General features: G+C 46.4%; 1 protein-coding gene across 6 annotated transcripts in view; it reads right to left on the bottom strand.

Moving 5' to 3' along the window:
• The window catches only part of HIVEP1 (HIVEP zinc finger 1), a 130,263-nt gene extending 115,694 nt beyond the window's left edge, over positions 1-14,569 (bottom strand). For 2 of the 6 annotated variants that reach the window (XM_061147632.1, XM_061147627.1), the window contains exons 1-2: positions 14,449-14,569; positions 7,435-7,577 (exon numbers count right to left, since the gene is read on the bottom strand). In XM_061147632.1, coding sequence (XP_061003615.1) covers positions 7,435-7,474 — 40 coding nt within the window. In that variant the 5' untranslated portion in view covers positions 7,475-7,577; positions 14,449-14,569. Of the gene's footprint in view, positions 1-7,434; positions 7,578-7,918; positions 8,510-10,400; positions 10,586-10,666; positions 10,706-11,247; positions 11,374-14,448 lie in introns of those variants that run through there. The other 4 variants (XM_061147628.1, XM_061147631.1, XM_061147629.1 and 1 more) reach the window with 4 other exon arrangements.
• Positions 14,570-25,229: the final 10,660 nt, after the last annotated feature.

Consider the following 25,229-nt stretch of genomic DNA (forward strand, 5'->3'; position numbering starts at 1 on the left):
CAAGAGAGGATGAGATGGTTGGATGGCATCACTGACTCGATGGACATGAGTTTGAGCAAGCTCCGGGAGTTGGTGATGGACAGGGAAGCCTGGCGTGCTGCAGTCCATGGGGTCGCAAAAGGTCGGATACAACTAAGCAACTGAACTGAATATTCAAAAAATACTGCTTGAATGTTTTAAAAGAACTAAATATTTAAATGAAAAAATAAGGTGCTTAATTTATTTATAAAATATTTTTTCAGATAACACAAGAATCAACTTTAGCCCAGACTCACTTAAATTATATGGCATTCTAAAATGTGTGGCTTTAACATCTATGTATATGACCGGGAGTTTTAAGCATATTATGTATTTTTCTGTTCTATGGTAAGATAAAATTATTCCTCATCAGAACATATTTTCTGCAATGATGTTCTAAAATAAAGTCATTACTCTGATTAATCACATTATTACATTTTGTATTTGCTTTTAAAAAGAGAAAAGCATTTGCTTAATGTTAATAAGCATTCAAAAAGCATCAGATAAGCTCTCAACATGAGCCCAAAAATAATTATCTGAAATAAAGAAAAATAAGTGGCTTGCTATATTCAGTCTATTCTTCTATTTTTACCCTCATCAAACTAAATAATACCAACTACTTACATGAAAGTTCCTAATAAATGCAACTGCTTTTTCACCTTTCTCATCAAAACTATATTTTCAGTTATATATTTACTTTCTAGCTACAGTCATATACAGAATTTATTTTTACAAGCAATGGGATGGTTTGCCCTACAAAATTTCTAACTTCTCAAATCTTGAGGCTGTTGGCACAGAAAGTGCTGACCTAACATTCAAATGTGAAAAAAAAACACCCCACAAGCAGCTGGAATTACATCTGAAAAATCATCAAAATTCAACTTATTCTATACATAAAGCTCAATCAGATAATCCCCACATAACAAGAAAACGTAAGATTTTATTCACAGTCAGATTTTACAAAACAATCACTCCAGTGGGCTCCTATCAACACATTGATAGCAAATGCAAACAGTCACTCGATGAGCCTACGCCTGGGGTCCCAGCTGGGTTCTGCGGTCTCCCACAGGAGGAGCCAGAGAGCGGAGAGATGGGACCACATCACCAGATGTATTTGGTAGATGAATCTGTAGTGAAATACCAGAGTATGTCACTGCTCCCCCACGTGATGGCGACGTCATTTTTAACAACAGTGCAATGATGGTAAAACAGAAGACCTCACAATCAGTGGCCTGAAAACTACATGCAGACAAAACAAACAACCAGTTTTACTTCACTCAGCACTCTCAAAATGTGAGCTAAGGTTTGAATGAGTTCAGCGGCAGCATATTGGCTAAGAATTTTCCTTCCCGAATGACTGTCTGCGCTGACCTCTCTCTTCCAGATCCCAAGCCCTGAGCAGTCCGGACAAGGAGGAGGCATACCAGTGATCAACGCTGAGCACGAAACAGCTTCCTTTGCTGTTACCAAAATGCAGGCAGACGCTTCACACGGGGATTCCTTGGTGTTCTGTGCGTAACTCAAGAGTCTGACACAAACCAGTTTTTCACTGAAAGTGGCACACAGGTCTCTGGACTGAGTGTCTATCCAGCGTCAGGCATTGTCCCAAATGCTTACACATCATCGAATCTTCACACGCGTTATCTCTGTTTTACATTCAGAGGAAACCAACACTCCCAGCCTGCCCAAGACCACCCGGCTAGTCCGTGATAGCATAAAGCCAAACTCTTCACCCCATATGAACTAAAAGTACTAAGGGGATGAACTCTAGAAATCCTATGGCAAAATTTCACATGAAACAGAAGTTAGCAGTAACTACCTGGTTCATCTGCTTGGAGTGCTTCAAAATTTATATTAGAACAGGTTTCTTAATCAGAGGCTACCAAATATAAGAAGTATTTGCTACTTAAGGTTCAAAAACATAAACTCCATGAGTACAAATCATCGTGAGCCCTGTAGTTTGCTAAAAAGCTAACATGAATGTGATTTTGTTGAGCACAGAAGACTCAAACAGTCTCTTCTGACATACGATTCACCCAGCTAAGACGGCAGGTCTACAGAATTACTAGTAATAAGTCTTTACTGAGTTTGGTACGATATTGCTTCTGCGGTTTATGTTTTGATTTTGTGGCCACAAGGCATGCACGATCTTAGCTCCCTGACCAGGGATCAAACCCACATCCCCTGCGTTGCAAGGCCAAGTCTTAACCACTGGACTGCCAGTGAAGTCCCTATAGAATTAGGATGGGATAACAAAGTACAACAAGGCACGTGTAGACACAAGCAATGGAAACCCACTGTTTCCTGGGGATGGGGGGCAGGGGGACAGGAGGAAAGGGGCGGAAACTTGAAGAAGGGACCTCTTCAGCGGACACACCTCCCTCACAGAGTAAGGAAACAGTGGAACAGAAGGGGAAGGGCACTGTCCAGAGAGATGAGCAACATGGAAATACTGGGAAACGCTCGGTTTGCGCGCTGAGCCCCGGAGATGGCGAACGGCTGTCCATCAGACACACAGGAGAACCAGGCCAGGGCGAGGCGAGCGTGTCCCAGCTAAGCGTGCAGCTTTGGCCCTCATCTTCCAAGGCGATGGGCGTCCACAGACCCCACGTGTGGGCCTTGGCCACGCTCTGATCACCCTCCTAAGTGTTACTTCTCACCTTATGATACAGCTGGAGCTCGCAGTGGAAAAAAAAAGCCCTCGTCTTCTGCAGTGGGTTCAGAGCCAAATGCACTCAACCAATAAAAATGAAAAACAGCCCCACCAAATTCTCAAAATATGTTTTGCAAAGGTTAATACTTAGTATTTTCCACACTGATTTCCAATCTTCAAGCCGATGAGCCTTTGAAACCCTGGGCCCAAATACAACTAAAAAAGGTTAACACCTATTTTCTTTTTTTTTTTTTCCCCCAAAGCTTTCACCGTGGTGACTGGCAGAGCACAAAAACAGCTCTTTATCTAAAGAGGACAGATGGAGCCCCTGCAAGTCCCCAGTTCCTCCATTCCACGTTACCCAGGAGTCCCAGTAAAGACCCGGGAAGGCGCTGATCAGTAGGGAAGGGCTGCTCGGGGCGGGGGCACGGTCACTTTCACGTTCATCAGGGCCCGGGAGGAGCTGGCCTTGGCGTCTCCCACATGGCGGCCAGGAGCCCTTCGCCTGGGACAACATACAGCCTTTCTTCCAACACCAAGCCCACCTCTCATGCCCTTCAGAAATTCCTATTCAACCTCACAGAGGAAATGCCACCGTTAAGGCGCTATCCTCCCCTCTCCCCGACACACACACACACACACACACTGGGCAGGTGTCGAGGACAAAGGTCCGGCCTGGTTTACATGGCCCGAGGAGAAGAGACCAGAACTCAGCCAACCCCACTCTCACACGCCACAGGCCGCCGTCAGATAGAGAACTCTGACTTAGGTACGGCCCCAAATTCACATCCCACCCTTAATATACCAGACCTCCTCCGGCTCTTACACTGAAGACCCTCCAGCATCAGACAGATGCAACGCCATCTCCTTAGGGGAGCACAGCCCATGCCCGACTTGCGTGTGCACCAAGTCGCTCAGTCGTGTCCGACTCTGGGCAACCCCATGGACTGCAGCCTGCCAGGCTCCTCTGTCCTTGAGATTCTCCAAGAACACTGGAGTGGGCTGCCATGCCCTCCTCCAGGGGATCTTCCCCACCCAGGGATCGAACCCTTGTCTGTTGTGTCTCCTGCACTGGCAGGAGGGTTCTTTACCACTAGCACCACCAGGGAAGCCTGTGCCTAATTTAAATCCAGCCAAATCGTTTACGCTTCTCCGTGACAGAGCCCTGTATGTATTTCTATATACATGTATGACACCTCAATACACAAACACACTCCTCCACACACACACATACGTGCTTGTTCCAAGGGAACTTCATATTCTAGAAAGTTGCATACATTTATCCTGTGACTCTGCACGTCCGTGTGACTATACCAACCCCAGCTGAAGGAGCAATGATAAACCAAAGAAAAATTATATTTGAAAAGTGCCATGGAAGCATAATTAACATATGATTTCAGATTTAAGTATAAAGTTTTAATTATTGACTTAATGACCAAGTACAAGAAAAGTACTTCCCAGGCTATTTTCTGAGGAAGCCTCAAAAGAGGCGACATGTTTCACGGAAACCCCTGAGAGGACAGCACCCGGAGGGTGAGTGATGAGCTGGTCTCTCCCCATGACAAAGCTAACTTCATGAGACAGGGCTGCCGGAAGCTAAAGCAGTGGGTACAGGTAAAGTAATGCAAGCGTGGTACTTCAGATGTACCCCACAGCTGAGATACAAAACCCAGTCATCCCTCAGTATTTGCAGGGTACTGGGTCTGGGCCCCTAGAAATACCACCCTCTGAGGATGCCCAAGTCTTATAAATAAAAGGGCATAGGAGAGTCAGCCCTCTGTACCCAGAGATTCCACATCTGAGAATTCACCCAACCCACAGCTAAGAAATATCCACACATACACACACGGACCCATGCAGTTCAAAACCTTGTTGTTCAAGGGTCAGCAAGAAATGCTGAAAAATTCATTTCCATAGTTATCGTTCACTTGCTCACTTTAACCCCCAAACTGTGCCCGGGGACAGAGTCCTCACACACGTTTTTAGAAGGGAAGCGGAGACTGTAAAAGTGATCCTGTCTTTGGGCTTTGCTTACTTGGGCTTCCCCAGTAGGAGCAGCTTGGCCCCCTCCTCCTCAGGTGAAGGAGCAGGCTGGCTCAAGCATCAGTCTGTCCACGGAGCCCCCCTCCCCTGGGCCTGGCCAACCTGCCAGTTCAGCCACATGGCTTTAGCAAAGTCACTTTCATCATCTGTGCTAATCCACTCTTATCTTTTTTTCAGGGGGTGAGAGATCGTAACTGCCTGAGTCAAGCAACGTGTTAGACTCTCACCGATGGGCCCAAACACAATTTATCACAAGTTCTCGTTGAGGACTTTAAAAACATCTTAATTCCAGAAAACAAGCACGTTTTCCTATTAAAACTCTTCATTTTCCATCCTGTATGAATTCAGACCCATTTCATGGCTCTTCACAATCTGACTCCCCCCAGGTCTCCTACTCCGGCCTCCTCCCTCCTGCTCTCTCTGGTGCTCATGGACTCATGGACGTAACTTAGACGAGCCTGGATCCCAAGCAGCTTCACCAGCTCTCACCCCAGGATGAAATGCACTCCCGCTGTCCTGACAGCTTCCTGGGTCACCTCTCAGCCTTAAGAACTCAGCTCAGAGGTTACCTTTCCTTCCCACCCTGCACCTCTGCAAACCAACCCCCCAAGACTGGGGTGTAACAGGACGCCCGCGCTCTGAGGGAATCTCCGCAAGGCTGCTCTCTCCCCCGCGTCCTCTCGCAAGCCCTGACCCTGATGATCAGTTCATCCCCGCGGCCTGGGACACAGGAGGACATTCAGCGAACACCTACTGAACTGTACGCTCATTTGATACAGAAAGGAAAAGACTATGGCCTAAAAATCTGCATTTCTCGGGACAGCCAAGTTATCTAGAAGATAATAAAGGATGTATTTTATGGCATGAAGGGAGATACAGACGTAGAGAGCGGACTCGTGGACACAGCAGGGGCAGGAGAGGGTGGGATGAACTGAGAGAGTGACTCTGACATATATACCTGACATGTGTATACTGACATAGACACACACATACTGACATGGATACGCTGCCGTATACACAACAGCTAGTGAGAAGCTGCTGGAAACACAGGGATCTCCGCCTGGTGCTCTGTGAGACTGAGAGGGCTGGGACGGAGGGCGGGGTGGGAGGGAGGATTCCTCAAGAGGGAGGCATCTAAGCCTACCTGTGACTGATGCAATGATGTTGCAGGGCAGAAACTAACACAACATTGTAAAGCAACTAGCCTCCAATTTTTAAAAGCTAAGATACATTTTAAATATGAAAAACAAGCATTTAGTGCTTATGACCTAATGAATGATACTTTCAGATCAATCATGCATTCATTCTTGCAACAAATACATGGCCTCCTTTTAGCTGCGAGGAGCTGTGCTGGGCTGGGGCCCCTGCCACCCCAAGGTTGCCTTCCAGCACATGGATCAATAGGAACAGGGCACCCTCTCTGGACAGATGAGTTATAAAAGCTGGGCTAAGGACTCCAAACGCCCGTCCCAGCTGGCTGTGAGCACGGAGGCTCTGCCTATAGAAGTAAATGAGACCAAGTCCTGACTTCGGGGGCGCTCAGATTCTAGTGCCAGAGACAGACAAATACACAGTCAGTCTGCAACATTTTCTATGTGACCCTAACATCCGACTCTGACATACAACACTCAGAGCACTCCCTCTAAATCCTCACCTCATTGAACACTGGTGCTAGAATCATCGATTTGAACTCTGGCCAAGGCGTTCACCTGAGCCAGCAGAGACCTCTAGCCCACTTAGGCAGGAAACAGGTACCGTTTGCAGACTCAAGGAGGCACCATGATTGGCCACATTTCCGACTACCACCTTACGGGTACCGGCCGAATTATTTCACCAAGAAACATTCTTGATTAATTTGTCTGATTTAAGTCAGTTGTTACCTTGCATGTGCTTGAGAATATTTTTTTCTGTAATAGTAAATATTTCATAAGATACTTTACTCAGGTTGGAATTATTTGCTTTAACAGTTCTTTGCTTAACACTGCTATACTTTTATCTCCTAAGTTAAATATAAAAGATAATTACTGCTCCCAGTGGATAAAACACATTAGAACAATACAAATCTTTTAAAACAATAAGCTAAAATAAGCTGGCTTTCTTAACACTATAAGAACCTCTTCACAGTTAAAAGGAAATGTCCATTTTTATATGAAATATATATATAATAAACATACACACACATATATATGTATGTTTTTTGACCCCTTCCCTATAGAAAATACATTGGTGTACCTATTTTCTGAGTTCTGCACATAATGGTCTGCGTTAATGTCAACTACGCCTCTCCACTTCTCAAGCTAATATAACACTGCTACAAAAATAAATCTCAAAACAAGTGTGCGGGAGGGGTGAAAAAAAGTAATTCAAGGTGATCCAGCTGGCAAAGAAGAGCTGACCATTTATTTCAGATTCCTCAACCCAAAAAGGTGCCTGTTGACAGACAGTAAACCTCAGACTCTAATACCCACCCTAATGGTTGGGAAGGCATTGTAATTCTGTCAAATACAATTAATTCATTCAACAAATATTTATGAAGCATCTCCTGAAACAGGAATTGTGCAGGGCAAGAGGAAGTGGACGAGAGAAAGAGAACAGGGGTCCTGGAGCTGACCCACCACCGGGAAGGGTCACCATCTCCCAAGCTGCCTTTGCTGCCTCCAAAGAGATACTTGATTAAAGACTTATTACAAACCCTCCTTCCCACTAATGCAGAGCCCTACCTCTTAGATTTCTGGGATGAATCTGTTTAGTTCGAGGCATCTTCTTTGATTCAGGGGCCCCTTTTTCTTCTTAGAAACTGTAGGAAGAGCAGGTCATGAAAAGGTAGCTCCATAAACCCAAGGTCCATCAATTAATCCATGTGCTAAAAAAGAAAAAAAAAAGTCATGTCTTACTATTTTTCACTACTTTCGAAGGAAAAAGACACTTCAGAAGTTATGGCATAATACAGCACTACTCCAAAACTCAACAAAAGGTAACCGACCTGAAAGCCCCTGCAAAAGATGACTTACTAACTTTAATTAAACACAGTACATGTCATTTTGTCATTATCTGGGCTTCCCCAGTAAGAACATGGTGGGGGTGGGGGGGGGGGGAAATCACTGTACCTTTAACAAAAAAATACTGAAAATATTCAGTGAACGGTGTTTTAAAGCAACATTACCAGGTTACAATAGGGTTTTGCTGTAAACAGTACATGCCTACCCATTTATAAATTTCTTAGGGACAAGGTCCATGTTTCAATCACTCTGTGTTACTGGGTTAACTTGATAAATAAGTGTGGTTGCCATTGGGGCTGTTCCCCCACTATTGTGGTTTTCCATTTGAGGCTCCTGTTGAGACTGTTCTGCCTCCCTGTGTTGAGCCAGAATGTGTGACCAGTTCTGGCCAATAACCTGTGAGTGGAGAGACAGGCGTCATTTTCAGGCTTTGCCTTTAGTTATCAAAGTAAGATCCCCCAGTGGTTTCTTCCTCCTCTGCCATGAGACAGGCACTGTTCTAGACAGCAAGTGTGACAACACCAAGCTGAGCTCCTGCCACTGCAACGTGATCATGGAGCATAAACATAAAAGAGATCTTTGCTGATTTAAGCACTGAGGCCTGGGAGTTATTTGTTAATGCAGCAAAACCGTGACCTAACTGACACATCTTAAAAAGTGCAATTTCAAATACAATATGCCAAAACACTAATCCAAAACTAAATCATCTCTTTCCCAGAAAGATTCCCAGGAGATACTCAAGGATCCTCGAGCTAAAATCTTAGTTTTAACTCCCTGCAATACAACTGATAAGCAAAGCCCGTGATGCTGCTGCTGAACGTGAAACTATGTTTAATCGCTAAGCAAAGACACAAGAATGGAACAGAAATGCTTTAAGACTTTTTTAACAACCAATACTGAAGGAAAACAAAAAAAGCAAATACTTATTAAGAATCTACTGTGTGCCTATGTACTTCCTACACATTACCTAATTTAACCCTAATGGTAACTGCATAGGTAACTATCATTTATCCACTTTATAGATAAGAAAATTAAAAGAGAAAGAGGTAAGGGAACTGAGCACATAGTCAGTAACTAAGAAACATGGCACCACCTGACTCCGGGACCCTCAGCTCTTACTTCCTGGCTGGAGGTAAGACCTATTCCAGGGGGTTTACTCAAGAGGCTCTATCGCACAAGTCACAACTGTTAATAAATATTTTGGTGTCAAATCAGACTGGGCTCAGAGCTTGCTGTGTGGCCCCATTTAAGGTACTTAACCTCTCTGAGGATCAGATTTCCCAACTGTAAAACAAGGAAATAGTATCCCCCCTCAATGGGTTGTTGAGGAACCATGTGGATGCTTTGCTTACGGCTGGCACACAAAAATATCAAATATTAATTCTTCTTAAGAATGCCTGTGTGGGAAAGACTGTATCTAATAACCAGTATAAGGTTTTAGAAATTTATGGTTTCAATACAGCAGAGAATAGAAGAAAAGAAGGCTATAATTAACTTCAGTATTTTATCCTTGATAAGGCTGTATGCAGGCACTGTACAAAAACATTACTTGCAATTTTTGAACTGCATGGGAAAGAATATAAAATATGATGGTCCAATACTGTGGACTTCATCTAGCGCTGTGCTACATGATCTATAAAAGACATGGCTCCTCAACGCCCTGCATTAAAAGCATCCACCATTCAACTGACGAAGCTGCTGATTCAAGAGAGAATTGAGAGACGTCAAGGCCGAATAAATTGTAGGAATGCTCAACTCCCAACTTAAAGCTTTTAAATGGTCACGATATTTAGAAGTTTTTAAAGCGTGAACTCCGACTGTAATTCAATCACGTGACACTAAAAGATGAGGAGCCTGCACAGAAAATATTCCAATTTGCACATACAAATTTCCAATCAGTAACAGCTTTCCGCTACCTTGCTCACTGCCTCCCCACTGTCCCCAGCTATCCACCCCAGTGTAAATCCTTGGGGTGGGGGGAAGAGGGGGAGGAGGACTGAGTATTTCCAAAGACAGCAGCATTGTAGCGACGAAGATGAGTGATGAACCCGTTCCCTTACAGCAAGAGAGATAAATACTACATGGAGCAAAAACATGAGACGATCAAAAAGCGTAAAGACAGTTGCAAGGAGAAAAAACATGAATGAATGTGGAGGGCGGAGCCTGGGAAAACCCCTCTGCAACGCTGCACTGAACAAAGCGCTTCGCATGCCAGGAGGGGCGGGGGGGGGGAGGGATGGAAGTGCCAGCTCAGGAAGGAGCCCAGAGTGAATGCGGAGAGCGGCAGGAGGAGGAACAGGACGCGAGGAGGCAAGCGCGGCAGCCCGGAGACTCCTCCTCGCCGCCGCCGCCGCCCCCTCCCCTCCCGTCCCCTCCCCTCTCCAGCAGCAACTCCTCCGCCAGCCCGACCCCCGGGCGATCGGGAGCCGACCCACGCCCCCAACCCACCCCACAGTGCTGCGGGCGCGTACTCCCAACCCGGAAAGAAAACTACCCAGGTGGCTGCGAGTAAACAGGCACTTCGAGCAAAGAACGAAAGGGGGGAAAAAAAAAAAAAGCAAGCCACAAAGCCGGGAGGTTGGGAAGCCGAGGCCTGGTCTCCCTCACCCCCCCCACCCCACCCCCACCCCCACCGCCAGCCTCTTGCAAAATGCGCCCGCGGCTGGGGAGGCTGGGTCCCTCAGTACCTGCTCTGCTCGCAGGACCGCAGCTCGGGCCGCGAGGGCGCCCAGAAGTGGCAAGTGTCTCCCGCACGCGCAGCCATCCCCTCTGCAAGGTCGGCGGTTGCACACACACGCATGCACACACACACACACACACACACACACACACACACACACACTCGCGCGCCCGCGGAGAGGGACGTGGTCCTGCCCCCACCCCCGTCCCCACGCCGCCGCCCCCCCGCCTCCCAGCGGCAGCGCCCCCCGCCCGCGGAGCCCGCGCGCCGAACCTGCTGCCAGGACGCCCGGCGGGGCCGCCGCCGCTGCAGCCGGCCCCGGAGCTGCGCTGCTGATGGCGGCGGCCGCAGCTCGGAATCTCCGCGACCCCCGCGCGGCGGCGGCGGCGGCGGCGGCGGCGGCTGGGCGCCCTCCTTCACTTGACAACCCCAAACACAAACAGAACCTCCTCCCGCGGCGGCTCCCGGGGCCCCCCACCCCCCGGCTCCGGCCCCCTCCCCGCCGCCGCCGCCGCCCCAGCCGCAGCCGCAGCCGCAGCCGCTGCCGCTGCCGCCACTAAAGGCCGGCGACTGGCACTCTCACCGCCCAGCTCTGAAATATTAAACAGGGGAGCCGGCCGGGGGGCAGCGGGGGGTGCGCGTGGCGCGCGGGCGGGGGCCGCAGGCGCCGGGCGGGAGAGGCGGCCGCGCTCGCCGGCGCCCGGGGCCGCGGCATGACCGCCGCTGGGGAGCGGGTGTCCGGGGAGGGGGGAGCGCACCGCGGCGAGGCGGGGCGGGCAGACCCCCGGGGCGGGCGGGTGGGCGCCCCCTGGGCCGGGAAGGGGGTCGAGGAGGGCGGGCGCGGGCTTTTTTACCTCTCCCCGGGGGCAGAGTAGGGCACGTTTAGCGTCTTTAGGGGCGACGCGAGGAGCGCGGGCCGGGGCGGCGCGGGGGAGGGAGGGCGAAGGTCGGAGGCTTTCCCGCGGCTGGGCGGGGCGGCAGGGGATCCCCGGGGGCGGGAGGCGGGGAGACCGCGGGCTGCGACGCGCGGGCGGGGCTGGGGGGGCGTCCCCCGGCGGGGTCACCCTCGGGCGCGGCGGCCCGGCCGGACTGGCTCGGCTGCTGGGCCCGGCCTTGGCTTAGGGGCGGGCTGGGCGCCCCGGATCGGGGCCCGATCGGAGTCCCGGGTCTCCCCGGCCGGGCGAGCCCGGGGCCGCGGCTCCGCCCCGCCCGGCCGCGGCAGGGACTGGAGGCGGGGGGCCCGGGGCGGAGTTAGGGACGCGAGGGGCGGGAGCCCGGGGTCGCGCCGGCTCGGGGACTGGCGCCCGGCTGGGGCGCAGGGGCGGGCCCGCCAGTCACGCGGCCCCGGGCAGGCCCGGCCGGGCCGCGCGGCGGGGGGGGCGGTTGGGCAGGGGAGAGGGGCGGGGACGGGAGGAGCGGCGGCGGCTCGGTACCGGCTCTTTACTTTCCTAAAGCAGGATGTGGGCCGGCCCGCTGACGTCATGGGGTCCCCCAGCCCCGCCCCCCGCCCCGGCCGGGAGGGGGAGGGGTAGGGGAGAGGGCGGGCCCGGGGGCGGGGGGGGACCCCAAGGGGGTTTCCTCAGCAACGCGTGGAGGGAAGGAGAAAGTCATTGTGAAACTTGAAACTCATTAACTTTGAAAAACAACTTTATAAAAAAAAAAAACGGGAGGGGGGCGGGGTGTTGGGTTAAAGGGTGGAAGGGGACACATTATTAACCCTGAACTGAAACTACGCTTTGGTGGCGGATGTTCTATTAAAAGATTGAGGAAAGCCAAGGTTATTCCAGAGGCCACGGCCGTGCCCGCCGGTGGTTCCCAGAGCCTGAGCTGCGAGCGCAGTTTAACCCTTAGGGCTCCGCTTTGACAGTTTAGGGGCCGAGAGGAGAAGGCTCTTTGGGGTCTGGAGAGGGGGTTTCGGGGCTGAGCAGGCGATCTGGCCCCAGAGTCGCGAGAAAGAGAAAGAAGAGGGAGTAATTACCATAAACCAGAGTTTGACCTCCGGTGCTAGAAAGCAATAGAGGAGGGGGGGAAAAAATCAATAGAGGAAGCAAGGATTTGAACTCTAAGGACTCAGGAGGGGATGGACCAGGGTAACGACGAAGGTTTTCAGGGTTAGACCTAAAGAACCTTAGGTCTTTATCGTTTAAAGTCTGGGGCTCAGAAATTCCACATATATCCCTAAAGAAGCAGGCATAAATGACTGGTTAACGGAGCCAGGCTCAACTTGGGAGGGATAAGGTAAAACAAACAAAAAAAAATTGTTGCAGAAAAAATTCTCATATAAAAACCAAAGTGCTTTCCCCTTTTAAGGAATAAAAATGCTGAACGACCGTACACCCACTCTGCTGGCCATCTGTGCAAACTTGAATTGTTCCCTGGGGCTTCCATAAAGATATCTAGGTTTTCCTTGCTAGGGTTGACCCCTAAAATTCCCGGGAGGAAATCCTACCTCTAGCTCAGCTGAGCTTAGAAAAGCTTAATGCACCAGAATGTGAATAACTAAAAATGGAATACTCAATAATAGCCAGCTTGTAACCAAAAATAATGTCATGTAAAGGGAAGAATATGCCCATTAAAAACTAGATTTGGTCACAAAAGCAAAGATCAGCCAACAGCTACCTCAATTTGAAATAATGTTTAGCACACTACACCTCCAACACCTTGCAATGAAATAATACAATCTTTTTCATTTTCGATGTAATAAAATCATCTCTGTCATGAAATTTAATTGACATCTAATGGACTGCAATCACAAAACACATGTAAATATAACTTTGAAACTTGAATGAAAAAAAACAAACATCCACTTAAATGTGAAAGTATAAATCTGTCAGAGGATAAAAATTAAGGTAGCTTGATGATTATCGACTCTACTTTGTGTCACTGGCTAAGTCAAAATTACATTTTTAACCCAATGGCCCTTACCATAACAATTACATAGTGTGAACATAAGGTTTATATGGGATTTGGCATTGCAGTGAACTCTCTTTTTTTACTAAATATGCGATTTGGAGTTGTAATAGATTAATCTTGTCATTTCAGTTTGTTAAGTTTTTTCTGCAATGGACTATTCACAATTTGCCTTTCTTGAGATCAAATCAATAGTAATTTTTTTTCTGAAACAGACACATTTCCCCATTTTCTATTTCCGAATTTTCTAGGTGCAGTTTCTTTTCCTAATTCTACCTACAATTCTAACTTCCTAGTCATCAGACTGCAGGGGACTCCAACTAAACTATAAGGTAGCTAGAGTCGCCTTTAATCATTTGTGGCAAATTAAATACAGTCTCTCAAATTATATCTTATAAACGGAATGTGGGGGGGGGGGGGGGACTTTTTTTTTTCCCTTGAACTAGAAGATGAAATGGGAATGGTAAAAAGCAGTTTGAACTGTCAAAAATTCTGGAACATTGGGGAAGGATACCGTACTCAAAAATAAAAGGGGGGGGGGGGGCTCCTAGGGTCTCGATTCTCTCTGCCTGCACCCCCGCACCCCCGGGCCGCGCGAGCGCTTAGGGAGCCCCCCTCGGGAACTGGGGTTCAAGTGAGGGCAGTGGCCCTGGCAGGCTCTGAACACGGTTTCCCTGCACAGAATTTGGGGAGAACACCAGTTTCCCCCCTCCCCGGCCCCCGGGGCTCCGTCGGGGGACCCCAAGGTCCCGCCGAGCCCCCCACCTCCGCCCGCGCGCCCCCTGCCCCGGATTCCCACGCGGCCGCGCTGCCCGGCCCGGCTCGGGCGCCCCCCTGGCGCGGCCCCGCGGCCCCGGCCCTCCGCCCAGCGCGCGGCCCGGCAGCGCCAGCGCCACGCGGAGATCCCGGGGGTTCCTCCCCGCCAGCCGCCGGGTCACGCCGCCGCCCGGCCCTCCCCTTCACCCTCCGCCCTCGGCGCGCGCCGGGCTCTTCCCGTCCACCGGCCGAATCCCCTCCTCCTCCTCCTCGGGGCGACCCGGCGACGAGACCTGCCCCGCGCGCTCTGCCAACCGTGCCCACCTCCCGCCCCCCCGGGGCCCGGGCTCTCCTTCCCCAGCCGGACAAAGGACCGAGAGAAAACTTACCCGGACTGCCACGCAAAAAAAACAAAACAACCAAACAAAACTCTGATCCACAGCTTCCTGGGTTTAACTTTTAATTTTTAAAAACAACAAAAGCAGAAACCAAAAGCCTCCTAGGTTGGAAGTGGGCGTGAGAGGAAATGCTAGGGGGAGGCGCTTCGTTCCCTCGTCTGCTTTTGCACCCCCCCTTTTCTGGCCCCTGCCTGGGGCTTTGATGTTATCTGGTGCACCGCCTCCGCTGGGTTCAGACCGTGGGCTCCGCGCCCAGAGTGATACACAGATATTTGGCACTTTTATATGCCGGTTTGAAGGGAGGGAAGCAGGTGGTCACGGTGGAGGATGCCCACTTCTCAGCCCCGGCCCTGAGAAAGGAGCTTCTGTCCGTCCCAAACTTCCCTTTTGTTACCTGGACTGAAATGAACAAACCGCCAATCTAGTTAAACCCAGGGAGCCGGGCCATGTGGCATTTTTTCTGTTAGACTTCACACCAAAAAAAAAAAAAAAAAAAAAATGAGGCCTTCTGAATTAGATTCATTTTCCTTCCACTCAGCACAAACTTACAACAAGGTGGTGGTGTATGTTTTCTCAGGCTTCGTTTGGTTTTCTGATCTCAATTTTGAAAGTAAATATGATTTCCCTTCTAAGATAGACCTGCAGCCTGAAAGAGACGAGCTACCTCTGAAGAACATTTGTTGTTGTTGAGTCGTTCAGTCGTGTCTGACTTCTTTACGACCTCATGGACTATAGCCCTCCACGGCTCCTCCGTCCATGGGATTCTCCAGGCCAAGAATACCGGAGTGGTTTGCCATTTCCTTCTCCAGGGGATCTTCCTGACCCAGGAATCGAACTCGTGTCTCCTGCAAGTCTCCTGCATTGCAGGCAGATTGTTCACCCCTGAGCCTTCTGAAGAATATAAACTGGGTAATAACATGCTCTTTCTATACCACTCTTACAGGTTAGAGTCTCCCAGCACCCTCCCCCCCCCCCCCCCCCATTATGAAAAGCTTGTAACTGTTGATTTTATCCTTGCTGGACACTAGCAGAAACTGAATGCATTTTTGCATTAGGTTAGCAGTCTCAGGACCATCACAAACAGAGCACTAACAAAGGATGCTTTTTTTTTTTTTAAACAGATTAGCAATCAAATATTGCACAGTCTGCCATTCAGCCCTGACTATTCATCCATGTTATGCCAACACCGACCTGTGTTCAGGCCTTGCCCTCTGGGAGTTTACAAATTAATGGAGACAGAATAAACACATGGAAAAAATACCTAGAGGGAAAAAAAAGATACAAGAAGAAGCTTATAAACAGAGCCAATTAAAGTTATACAGTTACTTACATGATTGCTGAGAGCTTTCTGGACTGGGTAGAGGGCAGGATTATCAGAGAAAGTCTCATCTTGAGGGTGAGTTCTGAGTAGGATTTTGAAGGAGAGAAGGTTCATGATTTGGTAATAGGATGAGAATAGCACTCCAAACAAGGGAAATAGCTTGAAGGTGAGAGCAAGTGAACATGTGTGATGGATTTTCTGGCTAGAGCCACAGGTCAAAGTAAATATGGAAAAAAGAAGGGTGGCCATATAAATGCAGCCTCCCAACTAGGGTACTTTTGAGAGGGAGCAAGAGGCCATGAATGCCCCCAGTGAGAGGCATTCGCCTGTCACTCCCAGTCAAATGGGAAGAATGTGTTCTCTCTAGTGAGATGTGAACTTTGAAGACTGAATGCCCTGGGGAAAGCCTTCTTGGGCATCCTTAGGAAGGAATTAAGTCATGATCCTGCATGTTCTTTTGAGACATTTGGACTGAGAATGATCTTTTAAAGGAAAATTTAAATCTGCTGGATTTAGAATCTATCATGGTAGTATTTTTAATGACGGTAATAATAACAGTAGTACTTCTGTATCAACAGAGATAGTAGCACAGATCCTCGTTGACCCAGTAAACCCATCGTAAGTTGAAAATATCATAAGTCAGAAATGCATTTAATACACCTAATCTACTGAACATCAGAGCTTAGCTTTGTGTGTGTGCTCAGTCGTGTCCAGCTCTTTGCAACCCGTGGACTGTAGTCCACCAGGCTCCTCTGTCCATGGGATTTTCCCAGGCAAGAATACTGGAGTGGGTAGCCATTCCCTTCTCCAGGGGATCTTCCCAACCCAGGGATCAAATCTGAACCCATATCTCCTGTGTTGCAGGCAGAGTCCTTACTACTGAGCCTCCAGGAAGAGCGTAGCCTAGCCTGCTTTATACATGCTCAGAACACTTACACCAGCCTACAATTGGGCAAGATCATCTAACACAAAGCCTATTTTATAATAAAGTTTTGGATATCTCATGTAATTTATTGAATACTGTACTGAAAGTGAAAATCTGAGTGACCGTATGTATTTGCTTGTTTACCCTCTTGATGATGTCGCTGACTGAGAGCCGTGCCGCTGCCCAGCACTGTAGTAGTGTGAATTGCTAGCTTGGGAAAAGATCAAACTGAAAAAGTATGATTCTGATTGAATCTTGCTTTTGCACTGTTTTATAGTTAAAAAAAGAAAAAGTAAGTCACACCATCCTAAGTCCAGGACAGTCTGTGTATCTGTATCACCAAAAAATAGTGTTAGTAGCATTTGTATGGGCAGTAACAGAGGAGTATTTGTGTGGGCCATCACAGCAGAGAGTGGGGTCCCCAGGCGGTGCTAGTGGTAAAGAACCCGCCAATGCAGGAGACAAAAGAGGTGCAGGTTCAGTTCCTGGGTTGGGAAGATCCTCTGGAGGAGGGCACGGCAACCCGCTTCGGTATTCTTGCCTGGAGATTCCCCACGGAACAAGGAGCCTGGCAGGCTCTGGTCTATAGGGTCGCACAGAGTCCGAGATTGAGCACACACGCACGTCGGTGGTGTTTGTATCCCGGAAGTCGTTCGAGTTCTGTTTGTATCGGCAGCGGTAGGAATAGTAACGGCAGTGGTGGTGGAGGTCGTTGACAATCACTGAGACTTTATAACTTACCAGCCTTTCCTGTATAAACCCACTCACTCTCCACCATAAACCCGCACCACCAATGAAGAAACAGAGGCTTAGAAATGTTGAATAATATGCCTGCGGCCACAGAACTAGTAAGGGGGTAGATCTGTGATTGGAACCCAGAGAAAAACAAGATGCTAAAGTTCACAGATTATAGTTTCTGAAAAACATCACAGTAATTCTATCACATTGTACCTCTGTGGAACAAAGAAGAAAAAGGACTGACAAAAAAGTCCGTCGTTTCAAGTTTTGAGAACTTGGTAGGTTGTGTGATGAAAATGGCAAAGTTGGGATGGTGCGATGCTTGAGGAATAGAAAGAGAAAATGACTTTAAATGTAACCATGTTGAGGTTTGGGGGCTTCCCAGGTGGCACAGTGGTAAAGAATCCACCCGCCAGTGCAAGAGATGTAGGAGATGTGGGTTCAATCCCTGGGTCAGGGGGAGATCCCTTGGAGTAGGAAATGGCAACCCACTCCAGTGTTCTTGCCTGGAAAATTCCACGGAGAGAGAAGCTTGGCAAGCTACAGTCCACAGGGTTAGGAACAGTCAGACATGTCTGAGTGACTGAGTGTACACACACACACGTCCAGGTTTAAGAACAAGTATTTAATTCACACTTACGCCCATATTGATACCACTAACTTTGTGTGTTTGTGCTAAGGCACAGTAGGCACAACAGTTGTGTCCAACCCTTTGTGACCCCATTGACTGTAGCCCGCCAGGCTCCTCTGTCCGAGGGATTCTCTAGGCAAGAAGAATGAAGCGGGTTGCCATGCCCTCCTCCAGGGTGTCTTCCTAACCCAGGGATCGAACCCACGTCTCTTATGTCTCCTGCATTGACAGGCAGATTCTTTACCACTCATGCCACCTGGGAAGGCCCGAATCTCAGTTTTCTCATCTGTAAAGTGGATATAACTGGAGTCTTCATAGATATGTTATGTGGATTGGATGAGTTGGTATTTCTAAAGTGTTTAAAATATCCTCTAAACTTATAGTTATAAATATATACTTAATATATATATGTCATATATATATGACAAATTCCTTATTGTTTCTCCAGCTCTCTACTAAGTGTGCTTTAACCTTAATTACCTTTTAAATATCGAGGAGAGTCTCTGGAGACCAAGGAGGCCTGATAACTAAATGGAACATGGTGCTCTGGACGGGATCCTGGAATAGAGAGGACATTAATGGAAAAACTTGGTCACATCCAAATCAAAGCTGGAGTTTAGTTAATAGTAATGTACTCATGGCATTTTCTTTGTTTTTGATCGAATGTGATATAAAAATGTCAACAGTGGGGGAAACTGGATGAGGGTATGCAGGAGTTCTCTGTGAGATCTTGATAAGCTTTCTGTAAATGTAAAATAAAATTGACTTTAAAAATAATGACTCATAGCTACAGAAAGTGTTGTTATCCAGGCCTTTCTGATGAAGGAACTCAAGCTTAGAGGTTAAGTAACATGTCCAGATTCAATCACATCTGGCCTTACAGAGACCCTCACCATCTGCAGTGGAGCCCACCCCTTGGAACCCTGGTCTTGCTGTCTCCTAGGGAGTCTGAGTTCTCCTTTTCACCCCCCACCCCCCACCCCTGGAGCCATCCAGGCTAGGAGAGCAGGTGTGGCCTACACAGAGTTCTGCAGCAGATAATGTGTTTGTTTCTTTTTTTTTTTTCAAGTTCCCTTTCTCCTCTTTGAGATTGAATTCCCACCATGATGGTCTCTCTAGTAGAACCAGATTTCAGGCTTAAATATATATATATATTTTTTTTCAGGTTTAAAAATATTTTATATGCTATATCTTAAGTTCAAAATACACCAGGTTATTAGGTTATCCCTGGCATATTTTCATTTTAGTGGGGGATTATATCTATAATTGGGCTTCCCAGGTGGTGCAGAGGTAAGGAATTCACCAGCCAATGCAGGAGACTTAAGAGACGCCGATTCAGTCCCTGGGTCCAGAGGATCTCCTGGAGTAGGAAATGGCAACCCTCTCCAGTATTCTTGCCTGAAAAGTCCCATGGACAGAGGAGCCTGGTAGGTACAGTCCACGGGGTCGCAAAGAGTTGGACATGACTGAGTGACTGAGCGTGCATGCCTATCTATAATTATGGGATTTCAGCCTCAGCCTAAGGGTCCACTAGGTGTAGATTCAAACAACATTAAAGCGTTTCAAGTTTCCTGATGATAACATGGATTATAAGTGAACTTTTCTTCCTGTAAATAAACTACCAGCCCCACAACTCCACCCCCACCAACTCTAAGGCACCCTCTATCTCCAAGTACACCCCATGTATACCTACTTCCCACACTACCTACCATCTCTGCCACCCCAAACCTTACCAGCTCCCAAACTCACCAGCCTCTGGCTTTCTACTTGTTTTAGGGCTCTAAAAAGTTTTCTCTAGATGCCTGCTCACTGGATGAAATTTTGCAACTGAAATGCTTCTGATAGATAACTCAAACTTATCCTTTTTTCCCCTTCCCCAAACTCGATGCTGTCCTACTCTCTATTATTTCATTTGATTTTGTTTGTAAACGCCCATGGTTCAGTCTATGATTTTGAGTTTATTGGTATCTTCTTTTCATAGTAGTTCCTATTGTGACAAAATATCTATGGGTATCAATAAACAGCAGAACCCAGGCATGGAGAATCAAAGTCCAAATTGGGAAAAGTTAGAGAAAGGGTGATAGACAGCATGGACTGTATAAAAGCAAAAATCATATCAATACACAAGTAAGTGCTCAGCAAGGAAATAAAAGACAAGAGTTAGTCACTAAGAAGAGGACAATAACAGCTCATGGTAAACTTTAACATGCTTTGAGTACTTTTTAAATTTCAGCTATTTTAATTCTGCAAGAGGAGTTGGAGCTTAATCTATAGTAGAAGGTAGGAAATGGAACAAGGATTATAGTAAGTCATCTATGTAAGGGTGTGTGTGAGGTATGTGTGTGTGTGTGTGTGTGTGTGTACAGAGTAAATATCTGCCAGTCAGGCTCTACCTAAGGAAGGTGGAGTTATCATTTCTAAGATTTTTGGCTACCGATGGATTATGCATACACAAGGTTCAGTAATTATAAAAAATACTGATGCAAGCAGAAAATCTTGGCACAGTCATGGTATGTAGTCTCCGAGCAGGAGTAACAGGACACACATTTGTCTTCTGCTTGCAACTCTTACAACTGTCACTCCCAACTGTTGTGGAACCTTCTGGTTGCAAAATTCCACCCCTCACATAGTAACAAGGGAGTCAAAACAGTTCCTCCCTCCTGAGCGCTGCACACACAGCAGTTTCATAAGCCTGTTGTCTCAGAAAGTTCCACAGTCCACCCCTATGGGACAAAATAAAATGACTTACGGAAAGGTAAATCAGGCATTTCTCTAAGAGTAGCTCTTCTAAAAGCACCCTAAAGTGTGTTTGGGAGAAAGAAGGCGGTAGCTTCTGAATTTTTTCCCAAAAATATTTCTTGGTTTTTACCGCTTCAATAATCATTCCTTACAAGTATCTGTCCTGAGCATCTGATGATCTTATATCTGTTTTGGTTCCATTAAAGCAAATTCACACATGTTTTTCCACTCAAATGTCTACTGAGATTAAGAAACTTTTCATTTCATTATTTAGAAAAAAGTCTTGTCCCAAGCAATTATTACTCAGAAAAGTTTCCAAACATGAGTTCCTTTGTGACAGTGGTCTGTGATTCACATTCTCAAAAGGCCAAGCTGCCACCCTGCAACAAGTCATAAGAAAATATTTTATTTGTGTTCGTTTTCACAAATTCAAAGAGAGCCAGGATAAATTTGGGCAGTATTTACGAAAGAAATTCGGGGATGCTGCAGAAATATTAGCAGATAATCTTAAGAGTATGGATTTCTTGCTACTAAGATAACTTTGAAGATTGCTTGATTTTTCCTTTAATCTAAAATATATGACCATATTGAGAGGTTGTCATGAGACATTGACCAGTTGTGTAGCAGGTAATCAAAAGAACCATTCTTCAAGGTTAAAAAGATCCCAGAAAAGAAAGAAATATTAATGTTTCTTATCATGGCCAAATTACAACTTAGACGCATCAGTAATGAGCAACCTAAGATTGATGTGCTAAAGTTCAGTTCAGTTCAGTCACTGAGTTGTGTCCAATTCTTGGCGATCCCATGGACTGCAGCACGCCAGTCTTCCCTGTCCTGCACCAAATCCCAAAGCTTACTCAAACTCATGTCCATCAAGTCAGTGATGCCATCCAATTTTCTTGTTCTCTGTCGTCCCCTTCTCCTCCTGCCTTCAATCTTTCCCAGCATCACGGTCTTTTCTAATGAGTCAGTCTTTTGAATCAGGGTCACCTGATTGGAACTTTAGCTTCAGCATCAGTCCTTCCAATGAAGATTCAGGATTGATTTCCTTTAGGATTGAAAGCTATTAAGAGGCATTTTACAGTGTCCTCATCTTCTCTGGTGACTCAGATGCTAAAGAGTCTGCCTGAATTGTGGGAGACTTGGGCTCAATCCCTGGGTTGGGAAGATCCCCTGGAGAAGGAAATGGCAACCCACTCCAGTATTCTTGCCTGGAAAATCCCATGGAGGAGCCTGGCGGGCTACAGTCCATGGGGTTGCAAAGAGTCGGACATGACTGAGTGACTTTTCTTTCTTTCATCTGTAAAATGGGATGATAATCATCACCTAAATCCCAGGGATGCTTTATGAAAGAGCAGTGAGTGCTTATTAAGTCATCTGGAAGTATCCGCTTCTAGAAAAGTATATAACTAAACATTATAGTTCCTCCTCTTTATCCTTCACTGTGTGTGATGTCTTTTGTGTTCTCCCTATATCCATTGTATCCTCCTTTCTTTCTTCACTTACATAGTATTGATACATGTTTGGATTCCTTTCTAAGTAAGCATTTATCTCCATAATTGTAAGTGCTTGCCACTCTATTGCTGTTTTCTGTCTTGTCTATGCTTCTGAATTTGAAGTGAACGGCTTATTCTTAAACCTAGGACAATGTTATTTTTTGGTTCTATAAAGTCTGTGAGTGGAACATTTGCCCTCTTAAATTAAGTTACAATCACTACTTCTATTAATATTTACAAGCACATTGAACTCTTTAGATGGAGATTGTGTACAATCTCTATTTTCCTTCTAATTTGTATTGCCCTGATATCTGGCTTCTGGAATATAGATTCTCTGACTAATTAAAATCAGAATTACCTCTTTACAACCACTCATAACCCACAATTCTGACATCATTTCTAACCGAATTTTCTAATTCCTTCAATTTTCTATTAACCAACACCCTCCTGCCTGTTTTCCCAACACCAACTCCCTGCTTTTCCCCCCCACATTTAGAAGATTTGGGATTTAATTACTATCATCCTAAAATGTAGAAGCCCACTGTGATACATTGAAAATTGTTTTTCCCTTACTCTTTTCTTGAAAAGATTTCTAAAGATGAAAAGCAAGTGCAGCCTACGTTACATTTAATAAAAAAAAAAAAAAAACTTCTCAATAGTAGATTAATTCAGCAGTACTCAGAGTTGCCAATATTAACATTGGAGGGTGTCTGGAGAGAGAACACAGTTGTCCATCGTGAAAACAACTTGGAAAAGATAGGGCTAGAGTCCAAACATTCCGAGCTTCCCTTAATCAGCCACTAATTATCTCCTAAAAATAATGCTTTGATCATGTAACTGAAGAAACCCAGTGGCTCCCCACTACAAGATGAAGCCCATATTCCCAAGCTGGCTTTCAAACCACCAAGCGATCCAAGTGTGCATTTCCAGTGCTATCATCAGCTGCTTCCCTAAATACAGTCTTCATTTCAGCTACATGGTTCCACTTGCTGTTTCTGCAGTGGGTTTGAAGAATCCTTTCCTCCGTATTTCTAATCACCATCACTACAAAGAATGCCTGTCTTCCTCCTCTGTGGTTCATCAAAACCCTACCCATTCTCTAACATCCAGATGAACTGTCCCCTTCCCATGACCACTCTGTGAGATGGTCCAAGGGACTCATATAAAACTGACACACTCTCGATTAGGCAGGCAATCGTGTCTGCAATGCTCAGGGCCATTGTGTGAATTTTTCTATCTTCTGGTCTCATTGCTTAGAATAGACAACACTTATTATTCCATATAACCTGCCTTTAGACTTCCTTATTAATTAATTAATAACCAACTCTGGTTGGTTATTAAGGATGCCACCAAAGCATTCTTGCAGGGAAATAAGACCCACAGGCTATTACTTTTTGCGTCTAATACTCTGTGTGTGTGTGTCTCTGTGTGTGTGTAAAACATAGACAAGTGGTAACTGTCATCGTTCAAATCACATAGTAGTTCAATACAGACAAGCTTTCAGCAATCTTCAGTTATAGCATTTAGACTTCACATTCTAGACTCTTTTCAGTCTGAGATACCATGCTAGGCCTAATTTGCATTCACTGTAAAATATAGATTTAAAAACAAAATTCATCTGCACATTTTGCCCCTTTCTTCAGTACTTGCAAATCTTTCTAGACTCAGGGTGTTAAACACGCCTTCGTTTTCTCCAATTTGACTATGATTCAATTATGAGTCCCTTAACACTAAGTACCACAGTTTCCAAGATCTCCTGTCCTCGAGATGTGATTAACCGTGGAAGCACTGCAATGTAGGAAAGATGAGAGCAAGATTTCTGTGCAAACGTGACATCCTAAGTATATTTAGTTCCTGGTGGGTTTTAGTATGGTCTCTTTCAAAACACGTGTTTTTTCTATCCAATTGTTAGAAGTTTGTGTTCATTCATTGCAGACACATACATTGTATAATACTAACCCCTCAGGTATTTGGGGGCAATCTTGACTTTATCTCAGCTTTCAACTTCTGTGCTGACCAAGAAACTATCCAAGTAGGAACACTTATTTAATAGCTTAAATAGAATGATTTTTTCTCACTAATGACCAAATATGATTGTTTAAATGCTTTGAATGTGATACAGAACCTACTTGCCTATGTCATCTTGGGCAAGTTATTTTTTTTTTTCCTCAGCTTCAATTTTCTTACTTTGTGTATAGTGATAGCATATGGAGGAGCCTAGTGAGATAATACAATTAAAAAACAACTGTTCAAAAAGCATAAGATGTTATAGAAACTATAACTGCAATGCATACATACTTCAGAGCTGAGAGTTGAGGTACAGACCACAGCAGTATGAATTTTTGGTTTCCCTGTGCATCAAAAAGCTATGTTTACTGTGTCACGTGCAGTAATAGCATTATGTCTAAGGAGAAGTCCATACCTTCATCTTAAAATATTTTATTGCTAAAAAGTGCAAAAGCAATTATAATAGTAACATCAAAGATCACTGATTATGGATCACCATAACAGATAATGAAAATGAAAAAGGTTGAAATAAGGTGAGAATTATGAAAATGTGATGCAGACACAAGTGAGAGAATACTGTTGGGAAAACAGCACTGATGGACTTGATCCCCGCAGGGCCGCCACAAACCTTCCGTTCGTGAGAAACTCAGTGTCTGTGAAACACAGTGAAATGAGGGATGTGCCTGTGGGCTAAGTTGCTCAGTCACGTCCCACTCTTTGAGGCCCTATGGACCAGAGCCCACCAGGTTCTTCTGTCCATGGGATTCTCTGGGCAGGAACACTGCAGTGGGTTGCCATGCCCCTCTGCAGGGGATTTTCCCCACCCAGGGATCAAACCTGCGTCTCTTATGTCTCCTGCATTGTCAGGTGGGTTCTTTACACTAACACCATCTGGGAAGCCCCCAAAACGAGGTG

Source organism: Dama dama, chromosome 7, assembly GCF_033118175.1.
Source record: "Dama dama isolate Ldn47 chromosome 7, ASM3311817v1, whole genome shotgun sequence".
Lineage (NCBI taxonomy): Eukaryota > Metazoa > Chordata > Mammalia > Artiodactyla > Cervidae > Dama > Dama dama.